Source organism: Anarhichas minor, unplaced genomic scaffold (genome assembly GCF_050575085.1).
Source record: "Anarhichas minor isolate MPS153535 unplaced genomic scaffold, ASM5057508v1 ptg000005l, whole genome shotgun sequence".
NCBI lineage: Eukaryota > Metazoa > Chordata > Actinopteri > Perciformes > Anarhichadidae > Anarhichas > Anarhichas minor.
In genome coordinates this window covers 1,237,523-1,254,222 of record NW_027466451.1, presented here as the reverse complement: position 1 = coordinate 1,254,222, position 16,700 = coordinate 1,237,523, and the positions used below count along the sequence as shown (strand labels likewise).

General features: G+C 42.8%; 1 protein-coding gene across 2 annotated transcripts; it reads right to left on the bottom strand.

Moving 5' to 3' along the window:
* Nucleotides 1-5,023: 5,023 nt before the first annotated feature.
* On the bottom strand, nt 5,024-16,500 carry adat1 (adenosine deaminase tRNA specific 1). Of its 2 annotated transcripts, XM_076075562.1 has the most exons (9): nt 16,175-16,500; nt 15,720-15,788; nt 14,421-14,475; nt 14,064-14,194; nt 13,203-13,773; nt 10,750-10,895; nt 7,698-7,797; nt 7,463-7,549; nt 5,024-5,919 (listed from the first exon to the last, which is right to left on the bottom strand). In XM_076075562.1, the coding sequence occupies exons 1-9, from the start codon at nt 16,314-16,316 to the stop codon at nt 5,787-5,789; spliced, it is 1,434 nt and encodes a 477-aa protein (XP_075931677.1). In that variant the 5' UTR covers nt 16,317-16,500; the 3' UTR covers nt 5,024-5,786. The 2 variants fall into 2 exon arrangements, with proteins under 2 accessions (XP_075931677.1, XP_075931687.1); XM_076075572.1 differs by lacking the exon at nt 15,720-15,788.
* Between the last annotated feature and the right edge of the window lie 200 nt (nt 16,501-16,700).

The following is a 16,700-nucleotide window of genomic DNA, read 5'->3' as shown; positions in this document are numbered from 1 at the left end:
CAGTATTGTACTTTTTAGTATTGATTTGACACTTTTAAGTTACTTTTAACATGAAAATATAATATGCTCCTATGATATGATGCAGTACTATGTAATCTGTGTGTGTGTGTGTGTCTGTGTGTGTGTGTGTGTGTGTGTGTGTGTGTGTGTGTATAAAGTTAACACGCGCTCATCAGCACTCAAGTTTATTCTATAAAGGAAATCAAAGAGTTGAGGCTTTTTAATGCTCTGGATCTGAACCAAATACACAGAACCTGAAGATTATTCTGTTTATCATTTCCTGTTTCAGACTCATGTCACGAGTGCCTCGGTTCAACGAATGCACACAGCATGGTGGTTGCATAGGTTAAGATAAATACCTACTGTATTCAGATGTTTGTCCTCAAAGCTTAAAACCTCTCAGTGGGAACTCATGTGGAATAATGTCTACATTTATTACTGGTGCTGATGACTTTAATAATAATAATAATAATAATACATTTTATTTGTATAGCGCTTTAAAAAAAGGTACTCAAAGACACTTTACATGGTAAAAACAGAAACAATAAAAGCAACTACAATACAAACAAAATAGATGACATAACAGTAAGGAACAGCACAAAAACATACATAACTAACTTCACAGGTTAAAAGCAGATTTAAATAGGTGAGTTTTAAATGCAGTTTTAAACGTGGCGAGTGACGGAGAATGTCTGAGGTGTTGGGGGAGAGAGTTCCAGAGGGAGGGGGCAGCAATGGAGAAGGCCCTCTCCCCCCAGGTCCGGTGCTTGGACAGAGTTGGGGGGCATCGACGGATCTGAGGTTGCGCAATTATTTAGTGTATTTTCAAAGTACGATCGTCACTGTATAATCGTCCAAAAATACATTTGCTTTCATCAAAATGCGTTGGTGGTGTATGGCCTCGCGAAAAAGCATCGATAAATATGTTTGGAAGTGTTCGGAGAGACGCCCAAGGGAACCAGTTGTTTCAGTTCACCCTAAACCAAAACGTTCCTTGGACAGTAACGAGATATGACCTAATGGATAAATACTTGAATGACTGATGCGTCTCTGCGAGTAAGTGGCGGATCGCGTAGCGCAATCGTCTTTGGGTTTATTACTATTTTGCTCGACAGAGTTCGAATCCAGGTTGTTGCGATCTTTCCATAAATATATTTTCTTCAATGTATTTCTTCATACGTGGCTGTAATGTAGTGCTCACTTATACAATCATAATCTGCGTAATGAATATGAGATGTGGTTTGTAGATCTCCAGCAATATGTTTGTGAATGTTTGACGAATCTGGCGACAGAGACAGAAAACAGCTGCTGCGCACGGAGGGGAAACCAGTAGGTTCAGAAACCAGTAGGGACGTGACACCGGGACTGGTGTGCTAACTGATGGTAAACCCAGCACTATGTCTGGTGGTGTTGAAATGCCAAAACGTGTAGTTAAGCTCACTGTAAAAGTGTTTGCTGGCAAATTAGAAACGTTGCAAAATAGTAGAAAAACTAAGCTAAATAAAGCAACCACCAGAAGAAAATCAATACAATATTTATTGTCTGGGGATGATAAAACACAGGTACCAAATGCTCTTGGAGGATTGATTGAGGTGTGTGATGAAGCAAAATGCATGCATGAATCTCTGTTGGGTTTACTATGAGAGGGAAAAACATGAAACATGGTTTAAAGCAAAAATGCTGTCTAATGATGAATGTATTGCTGGTACAAAACTGTGGGTTTCATCCAATGAAGGTACTGTGTATGAAAATGGTAATGTTGAGGATGGTATTAATCCAAATGACAGTGTTTCTAATGTTGGTAGTAAACACTCAAGTCAAAGGAGTAATAAAAGTGGTAAATCCAGTACCACGTCCTCTGCACGGATAAAGGTGGAGGCGATTAGAGCCACACTTATCGCTCGCACGTCAGCTTTAAAAGAAATACATGCTTTGGAGGAGCAGGAGCAACAGCTGAGGAGGAAAAGAGAGCAGCTTGATTTGGAAGCCGATGCATCTCTACAGCAGCACTTTATTAGATCCTCCCTGCCTTTCAAACTTTATGACCCCTCTTTTTAATCTTGCCTGTTATGGAATTGTAGTGTCCAACTCACGCTGATGTCATCACCAGGGTTATTCTCCCAGAAATCCTGTAGACCGAGGACATAATACTAGTGTAGCCATGCTCAATTAATATTGGATGGGTTGCCATGAAATTTTGTACAGACACTCAAGTTCAACGGAGGAATTGCAATAAGTCAAAGCTGGTTTTGGGGGGGCGGTCATTGGGGAAATATTCCGTAATAACCTTTCGGCATGTTGTAATTCAAGTGGTTTGAGATAAAAGATAGTTTTCTGCACCTCCTCTTGGCTCTGTTTTCAGGCTTTAGAAAGTAAAAGAATTTAAAAAAGAAACTCTAAATTTCTTAAACCCTCTGCAGAGGAAAGAAAATGACATTAAATACACAGTGCAAAGCTCCTTTGTCGTAACTTGCAACATGCTGTTCGGTGTTAGCCGAGCCAAGTGGGTCGTTACTCGTCAGTGGAATCTGCTGAGCTAAAGCAATAACACAACTGATCCTCAATCCCTACGGGGATTAAGGATTAGTGTCCGGTCTTCGATGAGGGACATAACTGTTATGCAGAAATATGCAGGTTCAACGGGAAGCACCCTGGTCAGGTTTACAGGTCATCACAAGCTGAATACAGACACGCGTGTAATCATTATTGTGGTCGGTTTATCTCAGCAGAATGACTGTGGGAGGAGAATACAAAGACGTCCAGCTGTGTTTTCACACCCCGGAACACCAGCCGGCTGCAGTCGCTACATGTCACACACATTGTGAAAATAAAACCTTCATCTGAGGTGTTACGTCCCTTCTCTGTTGTCCAGGGGAAGGATTTAGGGACTAAGGCCCTGTCCACACTACTCCGTTTTTACTCCGTATTTGCTACGTTTACACTGAGCGGCCACACTACGCCGGAGTTTTGGAGCACCCTAAACGGAGGAATCTGAAAACTCCTCGAGGTTGGAGGTATTTGAGAACTCCGGGGTTGCGTTTGCGTGTGGACGGTCGGATACGGATGTGCTTAGAAAAAATTACGCCCACACCCGTGTTCGCGACTGGATTGGTTCTTGGCAACCATGACGTCTCCGTCCCTGATTCGTCACACTCACTATCACGTGACCCGTACCCGGAAGAAAACAAACTGGGCTACCAGCGATTCATTTCAACATGGATAACTAATTGCAAGCGTTGCTGCTAGCACAACAGCTACATGATGTTGCTGCTAGCACAACAGCTAGCAGCAGCTAGCAGCTGTTGTGCAGTAAAAGTCTGCATTTCTGTGGAGGAAGCAGCTGTTATTGGAGTGATTAGCGAGCGGCGTGACCGGTGTGCGAGTTTAACTGGTTTATGTGGGAGTGCCTGAGGCAGATGTGTGGTAGGAGTGGCATTTCAGGACCCACGTAGAATAAACAGGAAATAAATATTTCGATCGTTTCGCCTCTGTCTTTCACGTAGTTTCTACGGTTTCTTTTGATAGAATATAAACGGAACACTTTGCTGGAAAATGTACTACTCGTTCGCGAGGCTGTGGTTGAGATTCCGAGGACGCATAACGACGACCAGAGTGAATGACAAAGTTGGTGGTAGGTGTCGATGCCTGTTCAAAATACTTACGTCAATAAATCCTTTAAGAAACGCTCTGTTGTCCGTCTTATATTTGTATCATATATCGTTATTAATCTCATGTCAAGTCGATTTGAGACCGATATACCTGTCTGTGCATCCATACAGCCTGTGAGTTAAACATATGAGCTCAAACACCGCGTACAGATGACTGTCAACTGTGGGAAGCTGTGATCCACCCAGATTAACTTGTGATTCAATTTCTGTAGGCTATCTCATCGCTTATGTTTTATATTAAAGACTACGGACATGCATCTTATGTTAACGATATTCTACACTGTGCAGCACACATTCATCCAGATTAGACATGACTGGTAACTCGTTTTGTTACTAGAGGGTTTAATAACTACACGCAGGGGTTAGGGTGTCTGTTGAAACATTACGATGGAGAGGCTTGTTGGAGTATTAATTTAGGATTTCGACAGCATTACCACGACCAATTCTCCATCTTCATTACGAAAATAAGATTTGTTGTCTGGTGACATAAAAATAGTCGAAATATGCATCATACAAGAATCGAACCGTTGACCGACCCATGATGTCTAAGTGTCATCTGAACTACCACTGAGCCACGGAGCAAAGATACGTGACAAAGTATTCATCGTGTAACAGGCCTCTAGTTTTAGAGGCCTGTTTTTGTGAGTGTTTTTGGTGTGGAAATGTTGCAACATCAGTCAATCTAAAGTAAAGGAATTAGTAAATCATTAGTAAATCAAGCTGTATTGATGACATAACATGCTGAAAAGTTAAAAGACACATGTGATATGCTTGAATAGCCAATAAATGTAGGAAATGTACAAGGGTGAATCAGAAATTCCGTGAAGTTGCCAATGTATGATGTGTTTGGAGATGAGATAAGATAAAACCTTTATGATTAGCTTATTATTACAACACTGTTTTTTTAAGGAAATACCTGAATGGAAACTAGACATGTACTGTGACTAATGAGAGAGCGAGAGAGAGAGAGAGAGAGATCTGAAAAATAAAACTTTCCACGAACTGTGTCTGTTTGAGTTTATAGAGTGAGATTTTAGAGGAAGATCTTAAGTATCAAATACAACCTTTCATTATTAAAGACTACTTTATTACTCTGTCGTATTTCTATTTTTTAAACTAAGCAAGCAATCCACTTCCTGTTTACACCGTCACGCGCATGCCCAGTGTACGTTAATGGTCACGTGCTGTCCGCCTTCGAAGGCTGCAGTGTGGACGCAGATCAACTCGAGAATGATGTTGAAACTCCCGTGTGGACGGAGATCGTTTCTATTTGACAAATCTGCATCCAAGGAGAAACGGAGTAGTGTGGACAGGGCTAACACAAAACAACCCAAATGAAAAACAAATAGCTCGTGTACCATAAACAATATTTATTATGCTCAGACAGTGAAAGATGAGCGAGTCTCAACACAAGATTTGGGAGAGGATGGGACAGGTGTGGTCGTGCCAAACAATTGAAACAAAGATAACAGAACTTGGCCTAACTAACTAACCTCTGAAATCAACAAACAAAATGGCTTCTCTAACTTATCTAAATGTGCTTGACCAAAACCCAAATACAGATGAGGCACCGACCAATAAGCCTAGTGTATCTAGACACAGAAAATCCTACGTGTGTGCCAATGTACAGGGTACCCCAGACTCACCTACTGTCCGCAACCTCTCACCACAAACACTAACAAGTTCAGTTCTCAGAAGTGACATAAACCCAGTATGAAGTGAAGTCCTCCTGAACTCCGAGGCTTCCTGCCTTTTATCTGCGGCTCTGCCGATTGGCCAGCCTGCCGCTGGTGCCACCCACCAATCAGGACAACCGGCCCCCACAGGTGGCATCCAATCGCCTGATTGCTAGGATAGGAGACTGAGGGAGAGAGAAAAAAAGGAAGGGCAGGAGGGGAGAAAACACAACACGTAACATGAGGACACTGAGCGGCGGTCGTCAACCTCTTGTGAACGGAATGAGGGAGCAGGGTGTCCTCAAGCAGTGGCCCCCTGGGCAGTAGACAGTCAAAAATAGCCAGACAATATTTATCCAGACCTCAAACCTCACTGACCAGCTGAACCCAACTGGGCAAGTTGGACCACCGACAAGGACATTTTCAGTTGCAGAGCAGCGTTTCAGTGGAAGAGCAGCAGATCTCTGTCACTGCGTGTCCACAGAGGGAACGCCTGGCTGTGCAGCTGCTGCCAGGCCTGCTGATACAAGCGGGAAGCCTGCTTGAAGTCCCAGTACATCTTCAACTCTGTTCTCCTGAACAGATACACATCAGAAAACATGAGGTTATTGCTCACTCTTTGGTTCTTGTTCTTACATTGATCAGTTCAACAAATGTAATTAATGACAACAAAAGTCATGTGTGTTACAAGGTCCCCTACTTCTCACATGCGTAGAGGGATTACTGAACGGGCCTATCAGCCCCCAGCCTTCACCTACAAAATGTCACCCAAAGAGACACGTGCCAACCATGGAGAGACTCAAAACGACTACAAAGAACAAAAAACGACTACAAAGAGATGCAAAACAGCCGCAAAGAGACACACACAAAAGGGACAAAACAAAAAACAAAGATACATAAAGCAACTACAATAAGATGCAAAACAACTAGAAAGAGACAAAAAAAAGAGTCTCAAAACAGTTACAAAGAGGCACAAGATAACCACAAAGAGACACAAAGCAACTACAAAATGACACAAAACGACTACAAAGACGTATAAAATGAGCACAAAGTGAACTACAAACACAAAACAACAAAAAGTGGCTTAACAACTATAAACTCTTACTGTGTCTTACTGTAGGAGAGGTGTTAGGGTCTTATGCATGTCTGTGCCCAGGCACCCAGTGTCTCATAATAATGCTCACATGTACTCGTTTTGGAAGTTCCTTCTATTCCAAAAGATTAAATTCCATCAGTGCTCTCTGAATGAATATAAACATCCGTTATGCTCGGCCGGAGAGTGCTTGTGTTACAATGGAAGTCCGTTTGAACGCCACTGTGGCCTAATCAGCTCATAGCTCTTTAGTAATACAAATATTTTTGATTTTTGCGTGACATTTAATTTATACAACTATTCAGTTTGTTGCTTTTAGTTTGCCGTTTTTTAATTTGCTGTATTTATCTAATCTCGTTTCCATTATTGCTATTTGATTGCAATTTGTGCAGGTATTGTAAGCAAAGGATACGTGTGGTGATATGAATCTAAATCCCCTCAACCAGAGCCACCATTCATGTTATTAGTGTCTTTCCTGCGATGCAAAAAGGTCTGCAGCAAAAAGGCTAACCGTTAACGTGCCAACCCACAATCAGGTTACTGAGCCGCATTAGGAACAAAATCTTGTGCAGATAAAGTGTCCGTCTGCTTTACGCAATGATTTACGTCCCGTCATACCAACTACACAATGCAAGACAAACACACACCCCATGTCCTCACCAGACATACCACTGTCGTGTCCATGTGTAGGCCGGGCTGCACTGGGATCAGGTTATCTGCTCAAATGCTGATGAACAGAGAGACCACTGTTCTCCCTGTGGAGAGGATCCTCAGCCACACTAACAGATGAAATGTGAGCACTAAATGTCACGCACAAAGACCCGGCCACAGCACACACTCATACGCAAACACACACAGACAATATTTGTTGTGTAATCTCAAGCACTTTAAGCAGCAGATGAGACGAGAGTTGCCCACAAGGACAAACTGATGAAAGTCAGATCCACTCATTTGGAGATCTTCTTCAGCGTTTTGGGTTGTTTGAAAACCACAGTGACATTATCAAAGAGTCTATTGTTTGTTACCTGAGGGAGTCGGGAAGTGCTCCGGGATCAGTGGCCGCCACCACAGACAGGAAGGAATGGAAAAGCTCCAGTTTACACAGGAGAGACCTGAAGACAAACATGCATAAATTTCATAGAGTTTGGGTGTAAAGGAATAGTCTATTCAATGATCAAATTCAGCAAACAGTGACTTCTGCTTTATATAATAATATTATTTATAATAATGTGTGATAGCGTGAGAGAGTGTTGGCTCTACCTGGCTTTAGCTGTGCCCAAGGCCTTCTTGGTGACTCCGTGTTTGTAGCCGTTGGCGGTGACATCTAGTGGCCGCTTGGTCACGTTACACCAGCTGATGGCTGAAACACAGGTAGGCTTTTCTCACTGACAGCTTAGCCCGGGGCTAATCACAGCCCCCGACACAAGAGACACAAATCATTGCAGACTTCCAGAAACCTTTCTGAATTTGAATCCCTGATATCGGAAAGAAGACTTTGTGTGCCAAAATGCAAAACCAACCACTTGAAGCTGACGTTTGGTCCAGCATCAATCAAGCTACTGAACTCCCATGAATCCAATAAAAAACTATGTGCAATAAATACACAAGCACTTTAATCTGCCATGTTGTCAATGTCTTTTACTGTGTTTTAAGATGGTTTCTTGTTTTTGCGATGCGTTTTTTAAATTTATTTTAAAGTAATATGTCATATTATCATATATCATGTAAATTCAGTTATGGCTGTTGGTTTTGGGTGTGCCGCCCCAAGATTCTTAGTCGGCCCATCTGGCACCTCTATGAACAATGTCTGGGAGCGCCACCTATCGACTTTTGAGAAGTGCTGAAATGTGAAGATCAGAATGGCATCAACCACCATAGATTTCAAATGCAGTCTAAACAAAGTCACTTACCAGATCTATCTTAGTGGGTAGAATACATTAGCTAGTGGCCCAGTATTTAGTGGGAGGGTTTAAACATGTATTTGGTGGAGAAAGCTAGCGTGTAACGTTACACCAGAGAGACATTACGAGCTAAGTCTCTAAACTTAAAGTTTCGCGAGTGACTTTTGCCCGTGTTACACACTGAATGATGAATGCCCATTCAGTTTTTTTTCCAGATGAGTTTATTCTGTGAATACAACCAGACAGTATCAGATGAATGTCAGCATCTACGATCTCAGCTGTCAGTTGCTGGTCTAGCTCACTTGTCTTTTTATAGTTGTCACAGCACACATCATTTATCTTAATTATGAACAATACAACCATCAGGCCAGGCCACTGGCGCTACATTGGCGCGAAACCGCTAGCGCGTGCGAATAGCCTCGTTTAGCTAATGATGCTAGCCTTAGTTAGCCTTCCCTACGTTTCAGCACTCAACACTTTATAAAACATCAAAACACTGCATCGCAACAGCGAGCGAACCCAATATGAATGTATACCGCGCTTATGTACTTATCTCACCTTTGAATACAACCAGACAGTATCAGATGAATGCCAGCATCTACTATCTCAACTGTCAGTTGCTGGTCTAGCTCGCTTGTCTTTGACAAGTATTACAGCGCTAGTCACACCAAAACCCGCTACTGCCACCTATTGGCGAAAAATGAGAATCGCCCTGCAGCTATTTTAGGTTAAAGTAGGTGAGTTTAAAAGTCACACAAAGCGTTTTAAATTATAATAACCAGAAAATAATAGTAAGGGGGGCAAGGTGATGACACAAACTAATACAATAACAATTCAGCAAATAATTGTAGCCATTAAAATGTCCAGGGTGCCACACCCGCGCGAGAGTGACTTTTGCTCGCGCGAGAGTGACTTTTGCTCGCAGAGTGATGTAAAAGCACTCGTCAAAATAAAATACATGCGCGGCTGTTTGATTTGCGCGCGTGGATCTCATTTGCGCTCTCGGATTTTGACAGTGATTTGCCTTCATATCTGAGTCTCTTCATGGTGTTTGAGTCAAACACCATGAAGAGACTCAGAGGTTTGACTTTATTCAACACGGTTAATAGCTCGCAGTCATAGACGCAGTTGGTGTTTCGGTTACGTTTATAATTTACCAACCTTTTACATAAGTTACTACGAGCGACCACGGACAAAGTTAACACGGCCACTTATTGAAACTAAAACACCTGTTGCTGTGAAACGTTTGTGATCCTGTCTGAATTCTTATTATGAAATTATTCATAATTATTTAGCCTAATTATTTAGGCTGCCTTGAAACATCTGGCCAGGGACAGCAGATGGAAATTAGCCTCTCTGGCTAACTCTGGCTCACTTACAGTGCAACTGTTGATTAGTGTGCATTGTCCCTGAAAAATAAATAAATAAATAATTCATAGTGCGTCTACCGCTTCTTATTCTATTCTACTTATGTTATCTCTTTTATCATTTCATATTTAGTACTCCACTCACGCAGAGGTAACAGAGCCAGTTGATAACCAGCTTTTTGGAAGTTTTCCAAGCCGTTCGGCTCAGAAAAGTCAGCTGACCCAAACAAAGCCAGACTAACATGAACTTGCATTTGCATTTAAACATTGTTACAACTATAAATACAAACAACATAAACAGTATAAGCCACTGTCACACTCAGTTTATGAGTTTCAAAAACTCAGAACAATAAAAACAACACAGTGACCACGAGTGCTATTTACCAAAGCCTTTAAAATTTACGAAAAATGAATTAACAGTAATCAGTTCGGACCATTTCACATCCGGCAGCACATTGTTCCAGGAGAGAGGGGCAGCGTATCTAAACTGTAAAAACCAACATCTGTAGAACATTGTGAGAATGCACGACATGCTGGTGTGAATGACCTCGACTTAAAACATGGGATCAATGAGAAAGATTCACCGGGTTAAGGCAGGAAAGTGTTCACGTCGTCTGACAGTTGGGTGATTTACGATGTACAAGATGGCACCGCGGATGGCAGCCTCGGTACTGTGCTCTCTTGTAAAATAGTGTATGTACATTGAGAGCGGAGTGGAAACCGGAGACAAATTCCGTACGCATACATGGCCAATAAAGCTGATTCTGATTTCACAGAAAACTTTTCAGAGATTAAGTTGTGAGGGTTAAAAATACTGTGCATTGACAATGTAACTCAACATCCATTACATTATGTTCAACTACCTTGAACAATGGACTTTTGTTTGGTTTCCAGGCAATTCCACAATATTAAGCACAAGTCGAAAGCTTTCAAGAGTTTTCCGATCAAAATTACGACTTCGTTGTTGAAAATGTGCCGTTTACAAGTCAGAAACTGGTAATAAGCCTAACTCCCACATGACATGCACGTGAGTGATGACCCTACCTGCTCCACAGGGCGAGATGCGTCCCTGTCCCGCCTGGTGTCGGAGCTCGGTCTGGGCCTGGCTGAAGGGGAACTCCAGGCTGGAATGGAGCAGCTCAGGTGGACACACAGAGAAACCAGCAGGGAGGTCCCACACATGGGAGCACCTGGGGAGGACAGGAGGACTACATTGAAGACAGTCTGCTGATGCCCTTACACTGAAAGAAATATAACCACAATACTCCAACACTGTTAAATGTTACAGCGACTGATGATGTATAATGGAATCCTCGCACAGCAAACAATATGGAGGTTTTTTTGAAGCTGGTAACAGTGTGGATATTCAGCATCTGAATATCTGTCTATTTTGATATAAATAAATAAAGCCTGAATTACAACAGTTGTAGTTTTAGCTTCCTGCTAGCTGGGGATGAACAACTCTTAATGTCACTATATAGCAACACCAGGAAACCAAGAGATTGGTCTAAAGCAGGGCTCCAGACTAAGTTAGAATTGTATGTGGTCACATTCATGCGAGTGCATGATGATCATTCATTCTAGAGCGGAGACATCAGCCACTGTCTATTGCAATCCAAAGTCTCAAAAGTCAATAGAGGCTGCAATACAGCTTTCACTTTCGTTACACCGTTGGGTGGTTTGATTTAATGTATAACAATGCATTGTATTTCATGTACTCATAAATAAATGTACTGAAGTTAAAAAGTACAATATTTCCCCTTCAAATGTAGTAGAGTAGAAAGTAGCATCAAAATTGTACTCAAGTACAGTACTTGAGTAAAAAACAAATCACCTGCTGCTGCGAGCAACTGAGAAAGTAGGTCTAAAGGTCACTCAGCATTTCATGATGTCGAAATATTAGGTCTTCTTCTAAAGTATCTCTTCCACTGTATTCATATCATCATAGGAACAATGACGTCCTTTCGCCTGACAGGTTTCCCTGGACCGTGGTTCTATCTGGACCCTGGTCCTGCTGACACACACTGCTACTGGCTCCCTGCAGCATTTAGGATCCACTCACTCTCCCTTACAGAGCACTACACGGCCAGACTCCTACATATGGGACTGAACTACTTCCCCCATATTCACCCTCCCGCGCTCTCAGGTCAAACATGTTAAATGATCTGTCCGTCCCACGCACTCGCCCTAAGACCCGTGGTGACCGAGCCTTTGAGGTAGTAGCACAAAGCTGTGGAATGCCCTGCCTGCACCCCGACGTTTTGCTGTCTGTGAACTCATTCAAAAATCAGCTCAAGACACACCTGTTTAGACTGGCGTTTGGGTAACAACTCATGTCCTAGGCCTGCTTTTAGACCATGTTTTACATTTGTACTTTCTGTTTTTGTGCATTTTAATGTAAATTATTGGCCCTTATATGGTCACATTGTGCTTTTTATGTTTGTAATTCTACTCATGTTAAGCACTTTGTGACTAATGTCTGTGAAAAGCGCTTTATAAATAAATTGTACTTACTGTCAGTATTATTAGTAGTCACATTGCTTGCTATTGCTGATACAATTACTGCTTCTGTTATTATTATTCTACTATACCCACTGCTGCTGTTATTAGTAGTAGTCGTCATTTTTCCATCGTTATTCTGCTTACTAACTCTCATTATATAATTTATGCCATATGAATGTGTTGTAACTCTGTTATGTTCATTCTGTACACACGACATCGATCACACTTCTGTCCATCCTGATAGAGGGATCCTCCTCTGTTGCTCTCCCTAAGGTCTCTTCATCTTTTCTCCCCGTTAAAGGGTTTTTTGGGGGAGTTCTTCCTGTTCTGAAGTGAGAGTCCTCACATTGAGTGTTTTGAGCTAAAACCAGTACACTTCCTGTCCAGCATCAAATTGCAGAAAAAAATGAAAGACAAGCTGGTGAAGGAAGTTAAACATCTAGCTTAATGGACTGTACTTGTATTGCGCTTTACTAGTCTTTCCGACCACTCAAAGCGCTTTCACACTACTTCTCATCATTCATACACTGATGGTAGAGGCTGCCATCAGGACTAACTAACATTCACACACCGTAGGTACAGCTACGGGAGCAATTTTGGGGTTAAGTGTCTTGCCCAAGGACACATCGACATGCGACCAGCAGAGCCGGGGATTGAACTGCCGATCCTTTGCTTGAAGGACGACCCTGCTCTCCACTAAGCCGCAGTCGCCCCATAAGACAAAGATTATATTCTCAGGAGCTGGTGGAGACCAAAACAGAGATTAAAAGGAGAATAAATATAAGATTTTTATTCAACCAGAAACACACCTCAAAAGGAATATTGCTCCATGTCTGCTGGATTAGCAAAAATTCACTTTATAAAAGGTATTTGTATGTTTACAGATTCTTTGACTGCCCAGATAGAGTTCTTGATTTATGCAACAGTGCAAAACTCAAAGATATTTATTTCACCACGTTTGTTAATTGGCTAATTGTTCTAGCATCAATCCTTACCTTGTAACCAAAGCTCTCTGCATGACCTCTTGGCTGTATGGACACTTCCCCACCACCACAGTGCTGAAGTAGAGCGCCTCCTGCAGGTAGTGGGACAGCAGCGCGCCCTGGAAACCCAGAACCCCCCAGCGGGCCAGCTTGTCGCTGCAAGAGAGGGACTGGGTCGGCTCTCCTCGCCCGGGCTTTACCCGGAGCACCCCTGTGCTGTGGTACCCCAACCCGGGGTGCAGGGGGTCGGCTGGGCCGCCCGAGACGCACTTGGCCCCCGTCCTGTGAACATCTGGGACGGGGGCCAGACGTCCTACGCTGTCTGAGGGGCCAGGTGTTTTTGCAGAGTGACTCTGCGATGGATCTTCACTTTTCGGGGAATTAGGAAGGAGGGATTGTTTTGTGTCTCCTCCATCCTCTAGATCCAGACGGGGCAGTTTAATGTGTTTTCCTTCACTTGGTTCCTCAGCTCCCCTTTTCAGGTCTCCTCTTCCATCATTTTCTTTGTGGCTCTTTACAGACGAGACAGGAGGGCAGGGCTGAGACTGACTGTCAATCATGGGGATGATGGCGGCGTCACCACCTGGTAAAACACAAGAAGATTCAGACGGATTTTGGCTTGTTTTTGGGGGATTAAAGCCATGTGAGGAGAATAAATGTAGCTGACAGCATCTAGATCAGCAAGGGAGACTCAAACTTTCTTTTTTGTAGGAACTAAAATAAACAAACTCTATCAAAATAAAAACATTTAAGATGAATAAAACAACAGGCTAATACACATGACAAAATATAAAGCTTGCTTTAAATCCTGTGGAGCCTCTCGCATAAGTAGCCGGTGGTCAACCAGACAACCAGTTAGCACACTGGACTCACAGGGAGTGTGACTGGTGAAGAAGAGGAAGACAACTCCGGGTCGAAGCCTCCACTTCCCCCGCTGATCTGCCTGACAAAACACAGAGCTGTCCCCACCACTCACGGCCCTGTTCAGCTCCTGGATCAGGTACCTGCGCGCGCACACACACACACACACACACACACACACACACACACACACACACACACACACACACACACACACACACACACACACACACACACACACACACACACACACACACACACACACACACAATATATGGCAGCAGCCTATACTTAAAATTGTATATGTGTCAGCATGTGGCACCAGAGCCAACAAACTACAAGAGATAAACAAAAAATTAAAATACACACCTGATGCATCCCCTCCTAGCAATGACTTCTGCATGGCTGTCATTAAGTATCTCACCTAAATGAATGAGAGAATTAAGACAAACAAAAACAACATATTGATATCAAGGTTGTTTTCCAGAAATGAAGACAACAAAAAGAAACTTCCATCTAGGCATTGATGGATTATTAACGGGGCCTACCGAGAACAGGCCCAGAGGCCCAAAATGTCCTTCACCTACAAAACGTCACTCAAAGAGACACGTTCCTACCAGGAAAGGACTCGAGGAACAACCACAAAGAAACAAAACCACTACAAAGAGATGCCAAACAGCTGCAAAAAGACCCTAAAGAGTCTCAAAACAGGGGGCAAATAAAAACACCACAAGGAGACCAAAAGAACTATAAGACGCAAATCAAATACAAAGAGAGACAAAAAGACTCAAAACAACTACCAAGCCGTGCAAATCAACTACAAATTGACAAACGATTACAAAGAGACATTTAACAACTACCAAGAGAGGGAAATAAAACTACGGGGTTGGAGTCCCGCGTCCAGACGGGGTTAGAGTCCCGTGTCCAGACGGGGTTAGAGTCCCGTGTCTAGACGGGGTTAGAGTCCCGTGTCCAATTGTCCGGGTTAGAGTCCCGAGGCGGGGTTGGAGTCCCACGCTAAATAAGACCTCAGGGAGGCCGGGTTAGAGTCCCGAGACGGGGTTGGAGTCCCGCGTCTAGACGGGGTTAGAGTCCCGTGTCCAATTGTCCGGGTTAGATTCCCGAGGCGGGGTTGGAGTCCCGCGTCTAGACGGGGTTAGAGTCCCGTGTCCAGACGGGGTTAGAGTCCCGTGTCTAGACGGGGTTAGAGTCCCGTGTCCAATTGTCCGGGTTAGAGTCCCGAGGCGGGGTTGGAGTCCCACGCTAAATAAGACCTCAGGGAGGCCGAGTTAGAGTGTTTCAATGACTGTTTTTATTGTTTCAATGCATGTTCTTAATTGTTTTTTAAATCTCTTTTGCCTTATGTTTTGATGCTTTTAATGGTTTTATGTGAAGCACTTTGAATTACCTTGTTGTTGAAATGTGCTATACAAATAAACTTGCCTTGCCTTACAGAGACACAAAATGACCACAGAGATACACAAAACCACAGAGAGATGTGCAACAACTACAGGAGACACCAAACAGCAACAAAAAGAGTCAAAGAAAATACTTTTTGTGGTGGCAACTGTTTTTGGTTGGATTGTCAAAAAAAAACCCTCTCTGTATGGGAGACATCGAGTACTCGACACATAAAGAAGGCCAAAAACAACAATCCACACCACACACCTTTGGGACTCATAGCCGTCTGTCCAATACATTTGGTCCCAGTTCCCAGGGACACAACCTCCTTCTTAACTGTGAAAGAACAAATGATGTGATTAGAATATAATTGATCACATATTTCGCCTTCATACATCGACATTTGTCTTCTTCTTCTACACATGTTCATATCCTATTCAATTGTTTTTGTGTCCTAATATGTTTTGCTGCTACTTTGTACAGCATAACTAAATATAGGCAAGACACTTGGAGCGTGATTTGGTTTAGCTCATTGCAACTTACGTTTCCGTTTTGAATGCAACGTTATACATTCACTTTAGCTAAACGTAAAGTTGCAATGTTGTATTAGATATGGGGGACGAAAATGAAAAAAGATATTTCCTGTCCAGTTATAAAACATTGCTGACATACAAAGAACATGAAATATGTTGTAATGTCATAGCTTCATTCCGTTATCCAACCTGTGTCAGAGTCAGCACACCGGGTGATTTGGACCACAGCAGCCAGCAGGGTCCACTCTCTGCCCGGCTCAGGCTTCCCTCTCCGGGGAAGCTGGTTGAAACGCTCGTAGCACAACTTGGCAATTTCATCCGCGTGCACCATGTTAAACCGGACAGGCACGTGTTAGTGGAGGCAGACGGGCATTAAAAAATAAACATTACAGCTATTTTCAACAGCCACAGTATCACATTAACAACATATGAATATTATTTGTGATTAAGTTGGGCCTGCAAGTCTACTTGGAGGCTTCTCGAGAAAACGAAAAGGTTACTTCCGGGCCGAGGCAAGGAGTGCTCTACCTTCACAATAAAAGTCCTTAATTTATGGAGAACTGAAACTCTTACATTACAACTTCTTAGGTTCTTCACTTCCTGCCCTCCATCTGAATTTCACGCGTCATAACAGTCACGTGATTGCAAAAAAAAAACTATATTAATGCGTTGGATGTATATAACTATTTGAGCACAGTAATAGTATCCTCGTAGT